The 17,776-nt window shown below is 40.0% G+C and overlaps 1 protein-coding gene across 1 annotated transcript; it reads right to left on the minus strand.

Moving 5' to 3' along the window:
- Positions 1 to 3,350: 3,350 nt before the first annotated feature.
- LOC139953810 (formin-binding protein 4-like) lies at positions 3,351 to 17,673 on the minus strand. The gene is made up of 15 exons (XM_071953377.1): positions 17,609 to 17,673; positions 16,561 to 16,789; positions 15,895 to 15,939; positions 15,154 to 15,237; positions 14,720 to 14,775; positions 13,823 to 14,042; positions 12,747 to 13,384; positions 12,216 to 12,309; positions 11,177 to 11,337; positions 10,543 to 10,647; positions 9,743 to 9,876; positions 7,365 to 7,606; positions 5,648 to 6,303; positions 4,845 to 5,026; positions 3,351 to 3,914 (listed from the first exon to the last, which is right to left on the minus strand). The coding sequence occupies exons 2-15, from the start codon at positions 16,664 to 16,666 to the stop codon at positions 3,827 to 3,829; spliced, it is 2,811 nt and encodes a 936-aa protein (XP_071809478.1). The 5' UTR covers positions 16,667 to 16,789; positions 17,609 to 17,673; the 3' UTR covers positions 3,351 to 3,826.
- Positions 17,674 to 17,776: the final 103 nt, after the last annotated feature.

The following is a 17,776-nucleotide window of genomic DNA, read 5'->3' on the forward strand; positions in this document are numbered from 1 at the left end:
TATAAATAAAGACACTGGACACTATTGGTAATTGTCAAAGACAAGTCTTCTCACTTGGTGTCTTCTCACTTGGTGTATCTCAACATATGCATCAAATAACAAACCTGTGAAAATTTGAGCTCAATATTGGTCGTTGAAGTTGCGAGAATAATAATGAAAGAAAAACACCCTTGTCACAACAAATTGTGTGCTTTCAGATGCTTGATTTCGATACCTCAAATTCTAAATCTGAGGTCTCGAAATCAAAGTCGAAAATTACTTCTTTCTCGAAAACCACAATACTTCAGAGGGAGCCGTTTCTCATGTTTTATACTATCAACCTCTCCCCGTCACTCGTTACCAAGAAATGTTTTATGCCAATAATTATTTTGAGTAATTACCATTAGTGTCCACTGCCTTTAATCCTATGTAGATGTGGAAGAAAATAAAACAAAAATTCCGTTTTGAATCCGATATACGACGAAACAATCTGAGAGGCGTTACCGCCGTAATGCTTCTCAGATTCAAATTTGTGTGCATGAAAACTGATATCTACAAAACCACATTACACTACCGAATACTGCTGTAGGCTTCCGACCAATCGTTTTTAGTGCCATTAATGTTTAAAGCCAGTTTCGGTAAATTATTAAAGACATTGGACACTATTGGTAATTGTCAAAGACCAGTCTTCACACTTGCTGTATGTCAACATATGCATAAAATAACAAACCTGTGAAAATTTGAGCTCGATTGGTCGTCAAAGTTGCGAGATAATATTGAAAGAAAAAAAAACACTCGTTACACGAAGTTGTGTGCGTTCAGATGCTTGATTTCGAGACCTCAAATTCTAAACTTGAGGTTTTGAAATCAAAATCGTGGAAAACTACTTCTTTCTCGAAAACTACTCCACTTCAGAGGGAGCCGTTTCTCACAATGTTTTATACTATCATCCTCTCCCCATTACTCGTTACAAAGTAAGGTTTTATGCTGATAAATATTTTGATTAATTACCAATAGTGTCCACTGCCTTTAAAAGTGATTACCAAATGTATACCTTCCGTTAACTAAAGATCAAAAGGATAGATACTCACAAAATGGACAACAAAACTGCACATTTTTCTGAGAAACATTTATTTTATTTATACATGGCTTTCCAGCATGGTAGCACTGGGGTCGATTTCACAAAGAGTTAGGACTAGTCCTAACTTAGGACTAGTCCTAGGAGATATACAAATTGCATGGATAGTCCTAAATTAGGACGAGTAACTGGTCCTAACTCGAGATAAGACTAGTCCAAACTCTTGTGAAATCCACCCCTGGTTACTGACAAGTCAAGGTGTGTCTGTTTGAAATCTACCAGGGTTGATACTTTAATTTTATTTTATTCATTCTAAATGAAGTAATAAACGGACAGGGGAATCTGAATTGGAAATCTCAAAATATACTTGGGTTCAAATTAATTGTTTGCTTCAACCCGAGAAGACAGACATTTCTTATGTCTGTTTTTTGTTGTGTTTTTTTTTTGAGATGCAAAGGCGATTTAATCAAAACGGTGTCTTTTGTTTTCACTTGTTTTTTTACAGGGCCCAATTTCAGTAAGCAAATTTTGTGCCTACTGTAGCAGGAAAATTTGCCTGAGCTTTGTAATTAACCTATGCAATACAAATAAGAGTATTTAATTTGTTTTTGTTTATTTATTTGATTCCTTAATAGGAATGTTTATTTATATTATGATGACTTCATAATTTTATAAACTCGTCTGAAAAGAGGCAAACAAAATATCTGACAATGCATCTTCACTTTCTGAACAATTTGTGAGTACAAAGTAACCTTGACTGTTAATCAAACCTGTTCATCTTTCAAAATCACTGGCATACTTTACAGTGTGCTTGGAAGGACATATCGAAAAGTTACCAAAGAGAGCAATTATTGCGTAGAAATGCGTTTCAAGAAGACTGAGTGTGAAAAAGAATAAAAATTTACACCATATGTGGTGTTAAAATAACAAAAAATTCAGCCAACATAATTACATTGGTGTTACTTTATCACGATGTTAATTTTTAATCTGTCATGGGTATCTATACATGACAGACAATAGACCGATCCATTAAGCTCCGCCGCATTGCGTACTGACCAATCACAGCGCAACGAAGGTCCGACAAATAAGGTCCGACATGCGTGCGCGTATCTTGGCGCGCGCGACAGAATTGTGCAGAAAGGCATTGGAGAGCCCCACGTGCTCTTGCTCACACGTGCGTTGTGGGCGGAGCCTACTGGATTGGTCTATTATAACACCCAAATTTTTGAAGTGTTACACAGTTCTGTTTCATTGCTTCGACTTTCTGTAACTGCAAAAGAAATACACCCTTCTACCTGGCACAGGACTTAACTTTTCTTTTTGGAAAAATTCTGCAGGATATTATGACATGGCATTGAGTTTTAGTACGAGCACACTGTTATTGCTTAACGAGTTGAACATGTTTTGTAATCTGCCATAAACATTGCGCACTTGGTAAAAACCCAATTTTACAAAGCTGCTTAAGCACAAACAAATTCTGCTGAGAAAGATGAGCCGGACACCAGTCACAAGTTGTACACGTGACATGGTATTTCGGCTGGTTACCTAAATCTGGTGTGCATAAGCAGCTTTGTAAAATTAGGCTCTGGTTTTAAACAGTAAAGTTGAGTACTGCATCAAGGAGAAATGCAAAATTTAACGTGTGGCATTAACTTGAAGTTGAACCCGGAGTTACCATATGTTTAAATTTGCATTCCTTATTCAATCAATAATTAAACAAATAATTATGTACAATATTGTGTTTTGATGTTTGATTTCCAACTCGTATAAATTTCTTGCTGATAAATTTCCCAACATGGGATAAACACAGAGAGAATTTCAGTGAGCTGAAAAGCACTCAAATTTGTTAAGCATAGACAAATTTGCTTAGCAGAAGTTGCAGGTTACCAGCCAAAACACCATGTATTTCAATATTGCTTGAAAGTGGTTCCCACAAAGGAACAAATGTAATTTTTAACTAAAACACGCATGTTATGAAACTGGCGTGCAAACATTTGGTTTTGCTTTACGCATTGTGCAAGAAGATACCCATACCAAAGTATGCATTTAAAGGAACACGTTGCCTAGGATCGGACGAGTTGGTCAAAACAAAAGCGTTTGTAACCGTTTTTTATATAATGCATATGGTTGGAAAGATGTTTTAAAAGTAGCATACAATGATCCACACAAGTTTGCCTCGAAATTGCGTGGTTTTCCTTCTACTGTGCGAGCTAACACCGTCGGCCATTTATGGGAGTCAAAATTTTGACCCCCATAAATGGCCGACGTGTTAGTCAACGAGGTAAAAGGAAAACCACGCAATTTCGAGGCAAGTTTGTGTGGATCATTGTATTCTACTTTTACAACATCTTTCTACCCATATGCATTTTATAAAAAAACGGTTACAAACGCTTTTCAAAGACCAACTCGACCGATCCAAGGCAACGTGTTCCTTTAACCTACAAATGACTTTAACCTAACCTGTGCCAATCATTTTGTTAAGCAAATAGCTGAGAACCAGTGAAATTCAATATACATGTGACCATAGAGACTTACATGACATACATGACCAGGTATTTTGGTTGGCGACCTACTTCTGCTTAGCAAAACTTGTCGGATTAAGCAGAAGCTTTAAGAACATCGCCATTGGTTTTCAAAAAGAATTGTACAAAAATTACCTGAATGCGCTTTTCTGCAGAGCATTAGACGTCGTTACTAACCTGGCATCTACTGTACGCAGTAAACCACAACGCAAATAAACAAAAACAGTTACAAAAAAATATTTTTACTTTAAGAGCTGGCGTTTGATTTCCTCTTGAGCCTTTCTCTCCAGTCACCTTGAATCATCTCAAAATTGGCGTTCTTCGTCGACAACCCTCTGAAAGTAAAGAAACAATAAGCGCGAACAGAAATGAGTACGAGCACAAATCCAGAAATAACACACAATTGCTTCGTCCTTCGGATGGGACGTAAAGCCATAGGTTCTGTGTGTTGGGTAATACACATAAAAGAACCCAGTGCTCTTACCAAAGGCATCTCGGACAACAGATTTGAAGCAAGTTGGTGTACAAAAGGTGAGTATATCACAAATTGATCTTAGTCTACTGTAACAACCCAAAAGATGAACGATTGACATTAATGGTTGTTACACTCAATTTCTGTGTAGAGTTCTAAACATCCATTGGCGGGACCATATTACAAAGAAGGGGGTATATGGCAATCGCCCGCTATCAAAAACGTCTACAGTTTGCTGATCACTGTTTGCGTACAGCTGGTCAAGCCGTATCGTACCTGTTCTCTGGAATCCTCCTGGCGGACATCCAAACCGCAGCAGGAGGAAAATGAGCTACCCAGACACCATCACCAAAGGCACAAATCTCAATCCAAACAAGACCCAACAACTCACGAGGGATAAAGCAACCTTGCACCATTTCATCAAAGCTGCTTCTACTATTCCGTCGAAGGAATCTGCCCGCGGCCAGGCCAGGTTTCTCAGTAATGTGCCAGTGTTTTCACATATTTGTATTCTTTTTACAACCATTGTATTGCTTTTACTTGTGCAATTTTTTAATACGTGTATACATGTGTTTTTTTCATGTTTGCTGGCAAAATAAAAGGAAATGAAATGAAAAAGGACGAAGGATGATGATGATGACTGTCACGGTGATAAAATTATACGAGACATGCAAGGCAAGATGGAGCCCAAAATAGGGAACAATTTTCAAATTTGTTCATCCGCAAATGGAAAGATTAGTTTATTTTCATAAAACTTTCGGGAGACTCAGGGAGAGTTGGCAACTTTACTTACACAGCCATCTGCTCTTTCTTCCACTGGGCGATCCTCTTCTGTGCGACGACATTTGGGTCGTCTTCTTCATCCTCCTCCTCATCGTTGGCCTTCTCTTCTCGCTCAACCTCCTCCTTGATCTGCTGCCACTTCTGCACTAACACCAGGGGTAGCTTGTTCTTTTTACTTGTGGACTTCTTGGTCTTTGGGATGGAGGAAAAACAAGAAAAAAGGGATTCCATAAAAGAGTATGTCAAGTCAAAAAGTTGAGAATTTTGAGTTTTGATATTTTTTTCGTAGATCCAAGTTTTTGGCCATGACATGAATCCTTACTCACTGTGAATGAAGATGTATGTAATATATAAAAATCACAGAGCAATTGTTTTAAGATAGTCGCAGAAATCCGTTTTACATGCTAAAGTAATTTTTGTGAAAGTGTTCCAATTTGTCATAGTTATATTTTTAGGGAATAGAACAGTTTGTGTCTGTGAACATTCCTGACAGGGGCCCAATTTCATAAAGCCTGTAAGCACACAAATTTGCTTAGCATGAAATGTCTTCCTTGATAAAAAAAGGATAACCAACCAAATTTCCATGTAATTTTCAGGATGAGCAAACAACAGCTGAATGCCAGTATCAAGCAATATGCAACAAATAGAAATTTGATGGGTAATCTTTTTATCAAGGAAGAAATTTCATGCTAAGCATTTTTTTGTGCTTACAGGCGTTATGAAATTGGGCCAAGGTCTTGCGACCATTCGACTCCTCGGATTCACAACCAGAACCAAAAGATGAGAATGAAATAATTGAAATATCTTCAATACCTTTTCTTTCTTCTTTTTTGTCTTGCCCGTCACCGGCTGTGCACCTGCTGTTGGCAATCCTGATAACGAGACGCCCTGGGGAGGGGCAGCAACTGATGGAAGAGCACTGTACAACACTGGGGCTGAGTAGTTCGAATCTGCCATGGTAGCACTTCCACTGTACAGGAGCTGAGGTTTACCGATGACGGTTGAGCTGGAGGGCGTGGCGGAAGAGGATGGAATGTCCATTCCTTCGTTGATCATCTCGGGGTGGTGTATGGGTACGGGCGGAGGAGTCATCGTCCTGGTGCTATCGCAGGCGCCCTCGTCATCTTCCTCAGGGGGAGGCGGAGGGGGCGGGCTGGGTGGAAGAGGGGGCAACTCTGGTCCCGAGCCGGAGGGAAGGGGCGGGGGCGGGGAGTCGGGTAAGGGTGGGAACAACTCGGTACCAGGGGGTGGCGGAGGGGGTTTATGGTAAGAAGACGGGAGGGGAGGGTTGGGAAGGGATGGGGCGGGTAGGGATGGAGGGGGCACTGGGTCGGGAAGGGGTGGGGCGGGTAGGGGCGGGGCAGGGGTCTTTGGTGGAGCTGGTGCTGGAGTTGGAGGGATGTATGGAGTGGTGTACTCCATAGCTTGGGGTTCGGGGATTGAGGATGAGGCGATATAGGTACTATAGGCTGTGAAATAATACCAATAATTGATAAAAACTATTTAATGACAGTTCGACACTAGCAGAGCCTTTCTCAAAGAATTTAGCCTTCGTGAAAGACTCTGCCCGGGTCGAACTTGTCAGGCCATTTACCTTTCTGGCATTACACCATGTTGGTTCTTTTTGTTGGTAAGCAGTTTGCAACAAGTCTATTTTCTAATAATAATTGACAATCAGCTTTGCAATAAACTCCTAGCTCACTGTTTACCAACATTGTATTTTCACAGGTTTGCAAGAAACATTTGTCTGTGTGTGTGCCTCACAATACTTTAAAAGCTTTATTTGCTAACAGAGCTAATAGAAGTGCTGCTAACTCAAGCCAAGAATGGTGACCGTAAACAAGATTCCGTGCTATTAAAGGTAAGAATTGGTTCTTGGCTCAAAACTGATCAACAACTCCGCAATAACAAAAGATGCAAAGGTACTCGGTTCTTATTTAGCCATTTAGTAAGCCCCGAGGGTGTCTTAACTAAAGCATTGATTATATGCATCATGTTTACTTTATCCTACAGGTATGCGAAGCTTTATCTTCAAGTACGCGCTAATCCTCCAATCAGATTGGCAGAATGGAGTGGTGATAAAAACCTATATTGCACGGCTAATATCACTACCATGCGTATTGTGTGTTCTATGTCACGCGCCAAGTTTGCTTGAAGATAAATACGTTATCACACGCGCCCTGTGGAAATACGGAAAATATAGCGCGTCTGTGTCCCATATCCAACTCTGCCTTCGGCCTCCTTGGATATGGGACGCAGAAGCGCTATATTTTTCCGTATTCCACTCGCGCTTGTGTGATAACTTATAATGTTCAAATTATGAGAATGTTTATTAACATGGCACCATGCAGCGGTTTAGTAGGTGCTGTGGTGCAATCTACAGCCATCCAACACAGGCAGTACCAGAACGAACCCCTTCTCTCTAACGGTAAGTTAATTGTTTTATGCATTTTACATCCCACTCCAAACTATATAGACCCCCACCCCCCTCCCAACAACGAATCTAAAACCATTACCCCAAATCTCGTACCTTGGCTTTGACTGGTATCCTGCACCACAGGGACCAGTGGTGCCGACTGCACGTACTGCCCATGCTCCGTTCCTTGTGTCAGCGACGCTTGGTTGAACAACGACTGGGACGCCGTCTGGGCAGAGTTGGTCGATACCGGTGTCTCCTCTCCCTTGTTCTCACTTAGCGTCACGGCATCCATCGGAAAGTCCCACTGCGATGTTCCTGTCTGGTTGTCCGTGTAGTAATATTGCTTGTGCTCTCTGTATCGAATCAGGAGAAGGAAATCCAAAGCGTTAACGCCTAAAAAACACAGAGATGCTTCTTTGATCGAAAAATACCTTGCAAATTTTTTTTTTTCAATCAAAAAACATCTTGCAATTTTTTTTTCATTGATCAAAAAACACTGTGCAAGTTTTTTGTTTTCATCGATCAAGAAATACATTGCAATTTTTTTTTTGTCTGACCTGCTTACTCTTACGCAATAGGGAGAGAGAAAAACAATTACTGAATTTATTAATAACATTATTTGAATGAATTGAAGAGAGACTTTTGAAAATTAAAGTCAAGACTCAAGAGTATAGGGTTCTTGTGAATTGAGTCCAAGTCACTCACTTTGGCCGTCAACTCTTAAACCAAATTTTGTTTAAAGCCACCAGGCATAATTGGATAGTTCAGGGAGGCACCAAAGGCGATTGCCTCCATGCTCCCTGGTCATTGCCTCGGTGCCCTTAAAATGCTTAATTAAAATTTACAATTTCCTCATGGTGTGCTCTTTACTGAGGAGAAAATGCCTTGGTGCCCTTGCCCTTTCAAAAACTAAGCATACAAGCCTGAGCGACAACTGTAAAATGCTTATGTTCGTAACACTTTGTATTTGTACAGAAAACATTTTATTGACCCGATTCCTCTGCAGTTGATCACCACAATAAAATCTTGGTTGCCCCATTTTGGGGAGTCAATGGCACTTGTGTGTCATACCAGATACTGCGCATTTGAAGTGTTGAACCCTACAATGGCCAGCATGACAGCAGTAGCAGCTTGTGACACTGGCGCACAGGGTTGCCGGTAATACATGAAAGGCCAAATACATGCACAGTGTATGTATACACCATACAAAACCATTTAGCAAAACTTCTATTCTGGCATTGGATGAAATCAAAACGACACATTGAATTCCTTCATTTTTGGATTGAACCAACGTCCTCAGCTTAACATGCGGGCGCTCTACCAACTGAGCTATCCAGCCAAACGTTTGTGGTTTCCCTTTTTTGTCAATATCTTTGTTCAGGGGTTGCGGAAACCACTGTAATGCTAATTTATAGGCAACATTATTGAGAAAGATGAAAATTCCAGTTGAATACAATCGCTATAAAACTTTCATAGACGATATTTTCCAAATGAATGTAGAAGGTTATTTCGTTTGCAAGAATTAAAATGAAATTTTTCTCGCTCTTGATTTGTGCTCAGTTCTGTCTGATTTAACAAAAACTGGCCACACCAACCAAGAAAGAAAAAAAGAAGGAAAAAAAATCAACACCAAATTTACATCCACAATGAATACAAAATGAAAAGATCTTACTCAAAATGAAGTTTAAAGAGATTTCACTGACCGGTACCGAATCCACTTGGCATCCGAAGGCGTGGCGTCAAAGGCTTTCCGTTCCGTTGGCTGGCTCCTTACGACGCTCCATTGAACTTCATTCTCACAGAGGGGGGCTAATTTTCTTTTTTCAGTTTTTTTTTTTCAATTATTGGATTTTTGTTTGCCTATTCTCTTGGTCATTTTTGATTATTAACAAGCATTCCCAGGTCCAAATGTGCTTACAAATTTGTGCAAAAACCTACGAGATAAAACAAAATAAACATTCTTTGTTTCTCCAACCAACCCAACCCGAAAATTTCCACATAAAATTGAAATAAAAACACTGTTTATCATTGCCTCAATGTCCCTATACTTAAAAATTATTTCTTTGGGAATTTTCTGCGTGATAATATGACCATGTTTCGTAACTAATTCCTTAGATTAAAAGGTTCACAAGTTTTTAGAGTTCGTAATAGTGAGAGTGGGGGCGTCGTCGTTTGACTCCAGTCAAAATTCGTCCACCGGTGAAAAGTTCAAGCCAAGCGGTCGTCGCAGCAAATTCGTAGCTCCTCGTTGTTTTCACTGTTGGTAAGACTTCACTGTTCACAGTACACACACACATATCCACACCAAATATATCTTTCAGGTTTTGTTTAAGTGCGACAGTGGGGTCGGATTTTAGTCTGACCCCAAATCGTTGCCATCTCGACCGTGACATCATGTCAAGAAGTAGGTGCAAAGTTTTGTTTGGCAATTACTTTTTGTGATTTTGTTTTTGGTTTTTGGAGGAAAGTAGAAGAGAGTTGCTTCGTACCTGTCCCACGTGCAGGACCAACCGGAGGGTGTCGCTTCCATCTCGTAACGTTGGAGCTCCCAGTCGGACGACTTGAGGTGACGTAGAAGGTGCTTGGAATCCAAGAGACCCTCCCGCCAATCACGCACTCGCACCTAGCGACAAAATGGACGAAAACAAATTATGTTAAGTCGTCGCAAAAGTAAGTGGAAGCACTGTCAATTTCTTATTCAAGAAAATGTGGTATATCATTTTGAATCCTGTATAATTATTCATTTAATATTCATTTAGTTTTTGCTTTGTACACATCCCCCTAGTGTTGAAGTTGCGACTTTTGATTCCTTAGTCGAGTCACGACAATCATTATTTAACTAAACGGTTAATCCTGTCGCCCAACTACTACAAAATAGTCGCGACTTTCTGCTTGGTAAACTAATTGTGTCGCTCACATCTATTCACAAAAGCATAATTTACTTACGAAACTTACAATCTGACATAAGTGACACGAACCTTCAATCCTTCAGCCTGAATTTTACTATTTTATGCATGCGGCAAACAATTTGCTGCAATGCATCTTGGGAATTAAAAATTGGCTCGCAACTAAGTGCTGAAGTCGCAACTATTTGAGGAGTGACTGGTCGGTTGGTAAATTTCACTAGTCGCCCAGGCTTAGGTCATAGGTTAGATTGTAATCAGTACAAACAATTGATGGGAAGTCCCTTTTTTCGCTTAATCGTTTAGGAAAACATAAACAGTAGATGCACAACCACAAAAAATACAAACAAAATTGAACTTCTTGCAAAATCATACATAATTCTTACCTCTTTTTCCACCAGCATTATCTGAAACTTGGTCAACTCTGCCGTTGTGATCCCCAGAAAAGCCAACTTGTTGCTAAGATCCAACGACAGTTCAGCAATCTCTTTCTGAAAGTTGAACATCGACGAAATATTAAAAAGGTATCAATTTCATAGGAGATAAGAGTAACTATGAATATAAATATGAATAGTAGACCATGTGTGAAATCTATTTTGAGGGAGTGTTGGCTCTGAAAAGAGCCGCCTTGGTATTGACGTTTTGAACAGTATACTCTGCTCGGCGTCAGGAGAAGATAAACAATATTTTTAAACTGGGCACAGAGCTGGAGTCCAGTGCACTTGACCACTCTCAGGCCTGTATGCTTCGTTTTTGTAAGGGCAAGGGCACCAAGGCATTTTCTCCTTTGTAAAGGGCATTGTATGAGGAAATTTTTCTACTGTCAGCATTTCAAGGGCATGAAGCATTGACCAGGGGGCATGGAGGCAATCGCCTTCATTGCCTCCGTGAAGTATCAGGCCTAAGTTAAGTCAAACACTACTAATGAGTGAAACTTTTAAAAGTTTTGTTATTCACGGGACTCTGTTTTTAATAACCCACAGATTTTACATCCAGTTGCCATGGGGACGCAATCTGTACCTTCATCTCCGCTTCCTCTTTGATCTTCTGCTTAGCAGCGAGGTCATCTAGCTCGGCGTCGCACTGAGTTCCGATGTCGTTTGTCTCCACTGTTGACTTGCTTTTGAGATTCTCGATTCGTTTCTTCTTGATGGCGAGAAGATTCACTTCTCCCTTTTCATCTGTTGGCGATCACAACAAAGGTAGGGTCAACATAGGCATAAAATAACAAGCTTGTGAACATTTGGGCTGGCTTTTCTTTCGACTGAAAACTTGGTCTCAACAAAATTATCAAGAAAGATAAAGATGCAATTCACATGTGAAAGTTTAAGCTGAAAACAGCGTCTGCTTGCTGAGTAAACAGAAGAATCCCACCCGAGTAACATGCCTGTGATATTTTTTCACAGGACTCGGGAAAGTACTGAGTATACAGTGCTAACACACATCGGTGTATGGGTAAAAACCAAAATTAATATTCTTTATCCCCGATGCAAATTTAACATCTGATAGATCGTTGCGGTACCCGCTGCCAAAACATAGGATTCGAACTGCCTCTAGCTGCCGGGCAACCTCGGTAGTCTAGTTGGTAAGACACTGCTCTAGAATTGCAAGGGTCGTGGGTTCGAATCCCACCCGAGTAACATGCCTGTGATATTTTTTCACAGGACTCGGGAAAGTACTGAGTATACAGTGCTAACACACATCGGTGTATGGGTAAAAACCAAAATTAATAAACAGAAGAAAAAAAACCTGTCGTGGTAAATTATACAGGCCTTGAAATAACCATAAGAACACGCAGCAATTGCTGTGGTGCCCTCCGTAAGGTTCCAAAGATAATTTTTTTCCATAGAAGTGCCCCCTTACCAGAGAAAAATTGCTGTGCCATTTTATGCAGCTCAATTTTTTTAACGTGGATTTTTTTACGGTGGATTTCGATTTTATGAAAAGCGGACAAATAGATCCACGGAAGAGTTGCATGCCTAATATCCACTGTGGAAGAAGTTAAATCGCTTCACACCTACTTAGCAAACTCAAATCAACATGTATGAAACTTAATTACCGTATAACTCTAGAGTTTCCGACGCTTTGCGTTTCTTGTCCACTGAGCACGGACTAGAGGCTCCGTCATCGAACTCCAACTCCTTCAACTCGGCCTGCACAGAAAAACAATTATGTTATCAATAAGAATAATAATAGTGGCTTCTTATAGCGCTTAATATATCTGTCACTTAGTGACGTTCAAGGCACTTCAACATTCAGAATTGTCCTGCAAGATATGTGGGACTCGTTTGAATTATGTACAAGATGCTGTGTTGCAATATGCTGCCAATCACAACAGAAATACCGCGGCGAACCCCTTCTCTTTTCGCTAAGTGCACTGGGTTATTTCACATGTGTTACACAACACGCTGGACCAACGGCTTTACATCCTATCCGAAGGATGAACCATCATGGTTAAGCGTCTTGTTTTAGAAAACATGTGTCAGAACTGGGGCTCGAACCCACTGACCAGAAACACCGAAGTTTCAGCTACGACATGCCACAAATTTTCATTCTTATTCAAAGTTATGGTCTCATTCAACAAACATACCTTCCGCTTCTCAAGGGCCATTTCCAACTGCTCGTCAATATCCATATCATCGTCCTCCGGTCTGCTTTCCCCATTCCCATTGGTCGGTTCTGCCTCCTCCTCCATAAGCACTGGTTTAATCTGACCAATCGTGGAGCTGCTCTCATCTGAAACAGCCTCCGCCTCTTTGATATCTGCTACGATGCTTTCAGTTCCTGGAAGACTGTCCCCTTTCACAAACATCGGGTATTTTTTCGCTTCTGGCTTTTGCAGCTCGAACTCCTCCTCTTCAATTTCGGGCTCCGGCGAAACGTCGTACGCTACCGCGCCCAGTCCATAAACAGGCAGTTTCTTCACTTCTTTCTCAATGATTCGGTCATTAATCTCAGGTAACTTCTCCATTATTGTGTCCTCCTTTGTTAACTCCTCCTCTTGTTGCTTAGCAACGCTTTCGGTTAGCACAACAGGTTCAACGACCTCTGGTTCCTGTGCTGTTGTCCCATTGGCTAATGGGTGGTCATATGACTGTCCTGCTAGCTGCTGATTGGCTGCTTGAAGGGCAGCCGGTATCTCCCAAGTGACTTCACTGGTAACCGTGTTCCAGTAGTAGACACAGTTTGTTGCTTCGTCTAGGAGTTCTTGCCATTCGCCCAATTCCCCTGCCATATAAAAAAAAAGAAAACTTTCAATTTTGCTTCACAAATTATCTCCTAAGCCAAAAATAGGCAGGATTGTCTGCCGAGCCAAAAACATTTTGTCTGCCTTTGTCTGCCAAGCCAAAACCAGGCAGGAAACCAATCACAGATGGACGGCAAACATTCGTTGGGCTCTGGAACTCTTTGCACTTACGAAGTTCTTTGTTATCGAGCCCTTGGCTTAATTTTATAAACTGAAGCAAAAAGAAATCTGCTTGACAAATGTCTTCGCAAAGCAATTTCTGTAATTGAGTGGGGCACCAGTCATAACTATGCAAACTTAAAGTAAGTTTCTGTTAAGCAATACTTTTCTGTGCTTAGCAAGTTTTTTGTGCTTAATATCTTTATGTAATTGGGCCCAAACCTCCGTGGCTGCCTCTTAGTTTCAGAACCGGCGCTTACCTGCTTCATTATTTGTTGAATCTGCCACGCCTTGTTCTGGATCTGCATATTCACTAGGCGTTGATGTCACATCGCTGGTAGTTGACTCCACAGCTTGGCTGAGCGCTGAATCGAGGTGCGTGTTGTTCTGAGGCGGGGCATCTGACGTTTGTTTGGGCAGGGCTTCGGAAGTCTCCCCCGAGGGCACCGGGGAATCAATACCATCAAGGGCATCGATCTCCTAGAAGTAGAGACAAAAAACTTATAGCAATTAGTGGCGTCTTACAAAGCGCTCATATCCGTCACTCAGTGAAGCTCAAGGTGCTTCAACATTTTGTATTTTTACAAGCAAGGTATGTGGGGGCTATGTTTGAAGCATGAGACCAACTCCTTTAAAGGCAGTGGACACTATTGGCAATTACTCAAAATAATTATTAGCATGAAACCTTACTTGGTGACGAGTAATGGGGAGAGGTTGATAGTAAAAAACCATTGTGAGAAACGGCTCCCTCTGAAGTACCATAGTTTTCGAGAAAGAAGTAATTTTCCACAAATTTGATTTCAAGACCTCAGATGTAGAATTTGAGGTCTGAAAATCAACTATCTACACACACACACCTGTTCGTGTGACAAGGGTGTTTTTTTCTTTCATTGTTATCTCGCAACTTCGACGACCAATTGAGCTCAAATTTTCAAAAGTTTGTAATTTTATGCATATGTTGAGATACACCAGAAGAGAAGACTGGTCTTTGACAATTACCAATAGTGTCCATTGTCTTTAACATTACACCATCAGAATCAAGGATTCAAGCCTATTTACAGATAAAGACAGATATTTTTGAGCACCTGACTGACGGTCAGCATTAGACCATTAGAAGTGGTTTGATAGATTGAAAGACTTATTTTGGTTCGACTTACCGCCAGAAAGTCAGCTACTTTTGCATCGATCTCATTCTTTGGTTTAATGGCTTCTTCTATAAAAGAAAAATATTTTACAATCTATAAATCCTCTTCAAAAATCTAAAACAAATCATTTGTATTTATTTGCAAAAAGGCACTTGAGTGGCCATCTTGATTTCTTCCATTCAAATCAATGTAATCAAACTGAGACTGAAAAAAATAGACTGGTTCCCTTTTTTATGCTGAATATTAGCATCCATTAATATTTGTTAGATACAGGAAACATGACCAAAGTGGCAGCAGCATGATGAAAAGATGGATGCAATTGTTATCAATGTAACCAAACTGAGGCTGGAAAGAAAAATAATCTGGTTCCCTTTTTTTATGCTGTATATTAGCATCGTATAATGTTATTGGATACAGGGAACATGACCAAGATGGCGGAGCTGTACCTGTGTCTCTTTGAGGGTTATCTTGACTATCTTCGTCGTCGCTGTCGCCATACTGGGCAAGAAGGCCACTCAGAGGGTTGTGATCTGAAAGGAAATTAGAAAATAGTATAAGCCGTTGCAAACTGCTTACCAACCAAACAGTGCTGAGTATAGACCATGTGAACTTTGTTTACAATAAGTGTGACCTTGTACATTATTTGGGTATTCTGGCAGGCAAGATACTGCACTGGTCATATGGAAAAGTTGACATTTTGTGTCATAACTTCCACATAAATCCAAGAGTTATAAAAGTAAAAGCTGGACAAGTGTTGAGATGTGCCCCCTTTCATCATATCAAAAGTTGATAAGAATTAGACAGTGCAATCTCCATAAAATATAAGATTTTATGTTTTCTTCCATTAGGCTGTGTACAAATCGTGCCAGCAGGAAGTCCATGCTCTATAGCTCTTTAGTAAACATGTGATGTCACAGGCCCAATAGATTTGGGCCCAGTTTCATAGAGCTGCTTAATGGCCGATTCTGTGGTTACTGCGAGATTTCTATTTATGTATTTCATACTGCTGCTCTTTGTAAGCACAAAAAAGGTGTGCTTACTGCAAATCAATAACATCACAATGCAAATCCATGGTGAAAACTGCTGACCTGTGAAATACGCTTGCACCTTAGCAAATTTTGTTGCTACAGTAAAAAATAAACAAGAAAATTTGTTTTTCAAGCAGCGCTATGAAATCGAGTACGTACCACTTTGAGATCTAGATGCTTCTTGGAAAGTTGCTCCAAACACTCCTAGAGGAAACAACAACCAGGGTAAGATAAGATGCTTTATGTTGATGTAATATGTAGTTTCAATAGCAGAAAGGAAATTTTATGAGAGTCAGTGATGACATTAAAATGTGAAACTGGGATTCAGATCTTAGGAGGTACATTGAAACGATGACATTTCCACCTTTTGATCCTGACATGCTTTATTGGGGGAAAAACAGAATTTTCTTAACTTAACTAAACAAAGTTAACTGTTACAAAGCCTGCTTCTGGAGGAGGGTTTGTTTGGGTTTTTTGTGGTTCTAGAAACCAAATGGTCAGCCATTTTGAAAGTGACTTTCTGTCACTATTGGCTTTTTCTTTTGCTTCTATTCTAATGGTTTTAGTGTACCGACCCCACTGGAGGTTTTTTCCTTCATGTGTCTGACCGCCTAGCCGGGTACCTCAGTACTTTGCTGGGCGCTTGTTTATTGTTGTATTCTGCTTTAAACTATTGTATTGTTTGTTTTTTGTAGATCCTATGATTTGTAATTGTTCAATGTTTTTTATTAATGTTTTCAGCCCTCCAAACCAAACAATAAAACACCCCAAATATAAATAAAAGTATAAAGTGACCCGTCTCCTTGGGTGCAGGGTGCAACTTACCTGCCCCTCCTCCATCTTTCTTTGTCGACGACGACGCGGCACCAATCTGAAGCTTAGTGCGTCTTTTGGGGCCACTTTCAAAGGGCCGCTCTCGTTTCTTTCCCATGCTGTACCTTTGCAGCAAACCTTCGATTGTCCGCTCAGAACTTGTTGTAGCCGTTTGCTATTCCGTTAACTTTGTTGTGAACATCAATTTTCTTGTGTTAATAGGCCTAACGAATGTGTTGTCCTGAAAATAAACACAAATACGAATTTTGTAACAATTTTAAAGATTACATTTTACTGGTGACCGTAAAATAATCCAACCGCTGTTTTGCCATACCGCATATTCAGAATTGATTACCCTTTAAAATAATCCTCCAAAGTCACACTTCAGAAAAATAACTGTCAGTGTTTATTTACTTAGACAAAAGGAGATAAAGTCTAAAATCGTGTTTAAAAAAATCATTATTTCAGTAAAACCTTTTTTCAGAAAAATATCCGTAACCTGCCACCACTTTATTTACTATTTACTAATAAAATACTAGGGCCTAGTAAGTATAAACTCTAATTTAGTTAATTAGGCCCCCTATCTATTCTACCCTAAATAATATTATAAATGACATAGTCTTAGTAGTAATAATTAAATTGTTAATAAATTAGTGGCAGTGCAACTGCAGGCAACAACAACTTATTATTTACAAGATTCAAGAACTTAAGAAGGGAAATAAAACAGGGCCATGACTTTAGAAGGGTCAAGCATTGCACATGATACTATACAAAATTAATTTCCAATGTAAGAAGAAAAGATTTGACTGCAGCAGCATTTAGCTTGCAATGCATATTACACAAGTGGAGGTTTCGGAATGGTGTAGCCCATCACACCCGACAGGCACAGTTTGAGTTTGTTCAGATTTACACACATGAAACCTCAGCCAAAATGGTGCGTACGGACTGATTAACTACTAAAAATACTACGACCAATAAACGCATATTAAAAGGGATTATAAACTAACAAATCTTAACGTTAGATCTTTCTTACATCAAATATCAGACACATTTTACTTACGTTTCAATTACGACTTTATTTTCGCTGCCATTCCGCAGCCGCCATTGTTCAATATGAAGTAATGAAGTAACTGTGTTAATAATCCAACCACTCTTATAACGAGTCGTTTCATTGGATCAACTGGCCTTCCGTCCGATTATTTGCCCAATCAGACTTGTCGTACTGCTA

This window comes from Asterias amurensis, chromosome 22 (genome assembly GCF_032118995.1).
Source record: "Asterias amurensis chromosome 22, ASM3211899v1".
Lineage (NCBI taxonomy): Eukaryota > Metazoa > Echinodermata > Asteroidea > Forcipulatida > Asteriidae > Asterias > Asterias amurensis.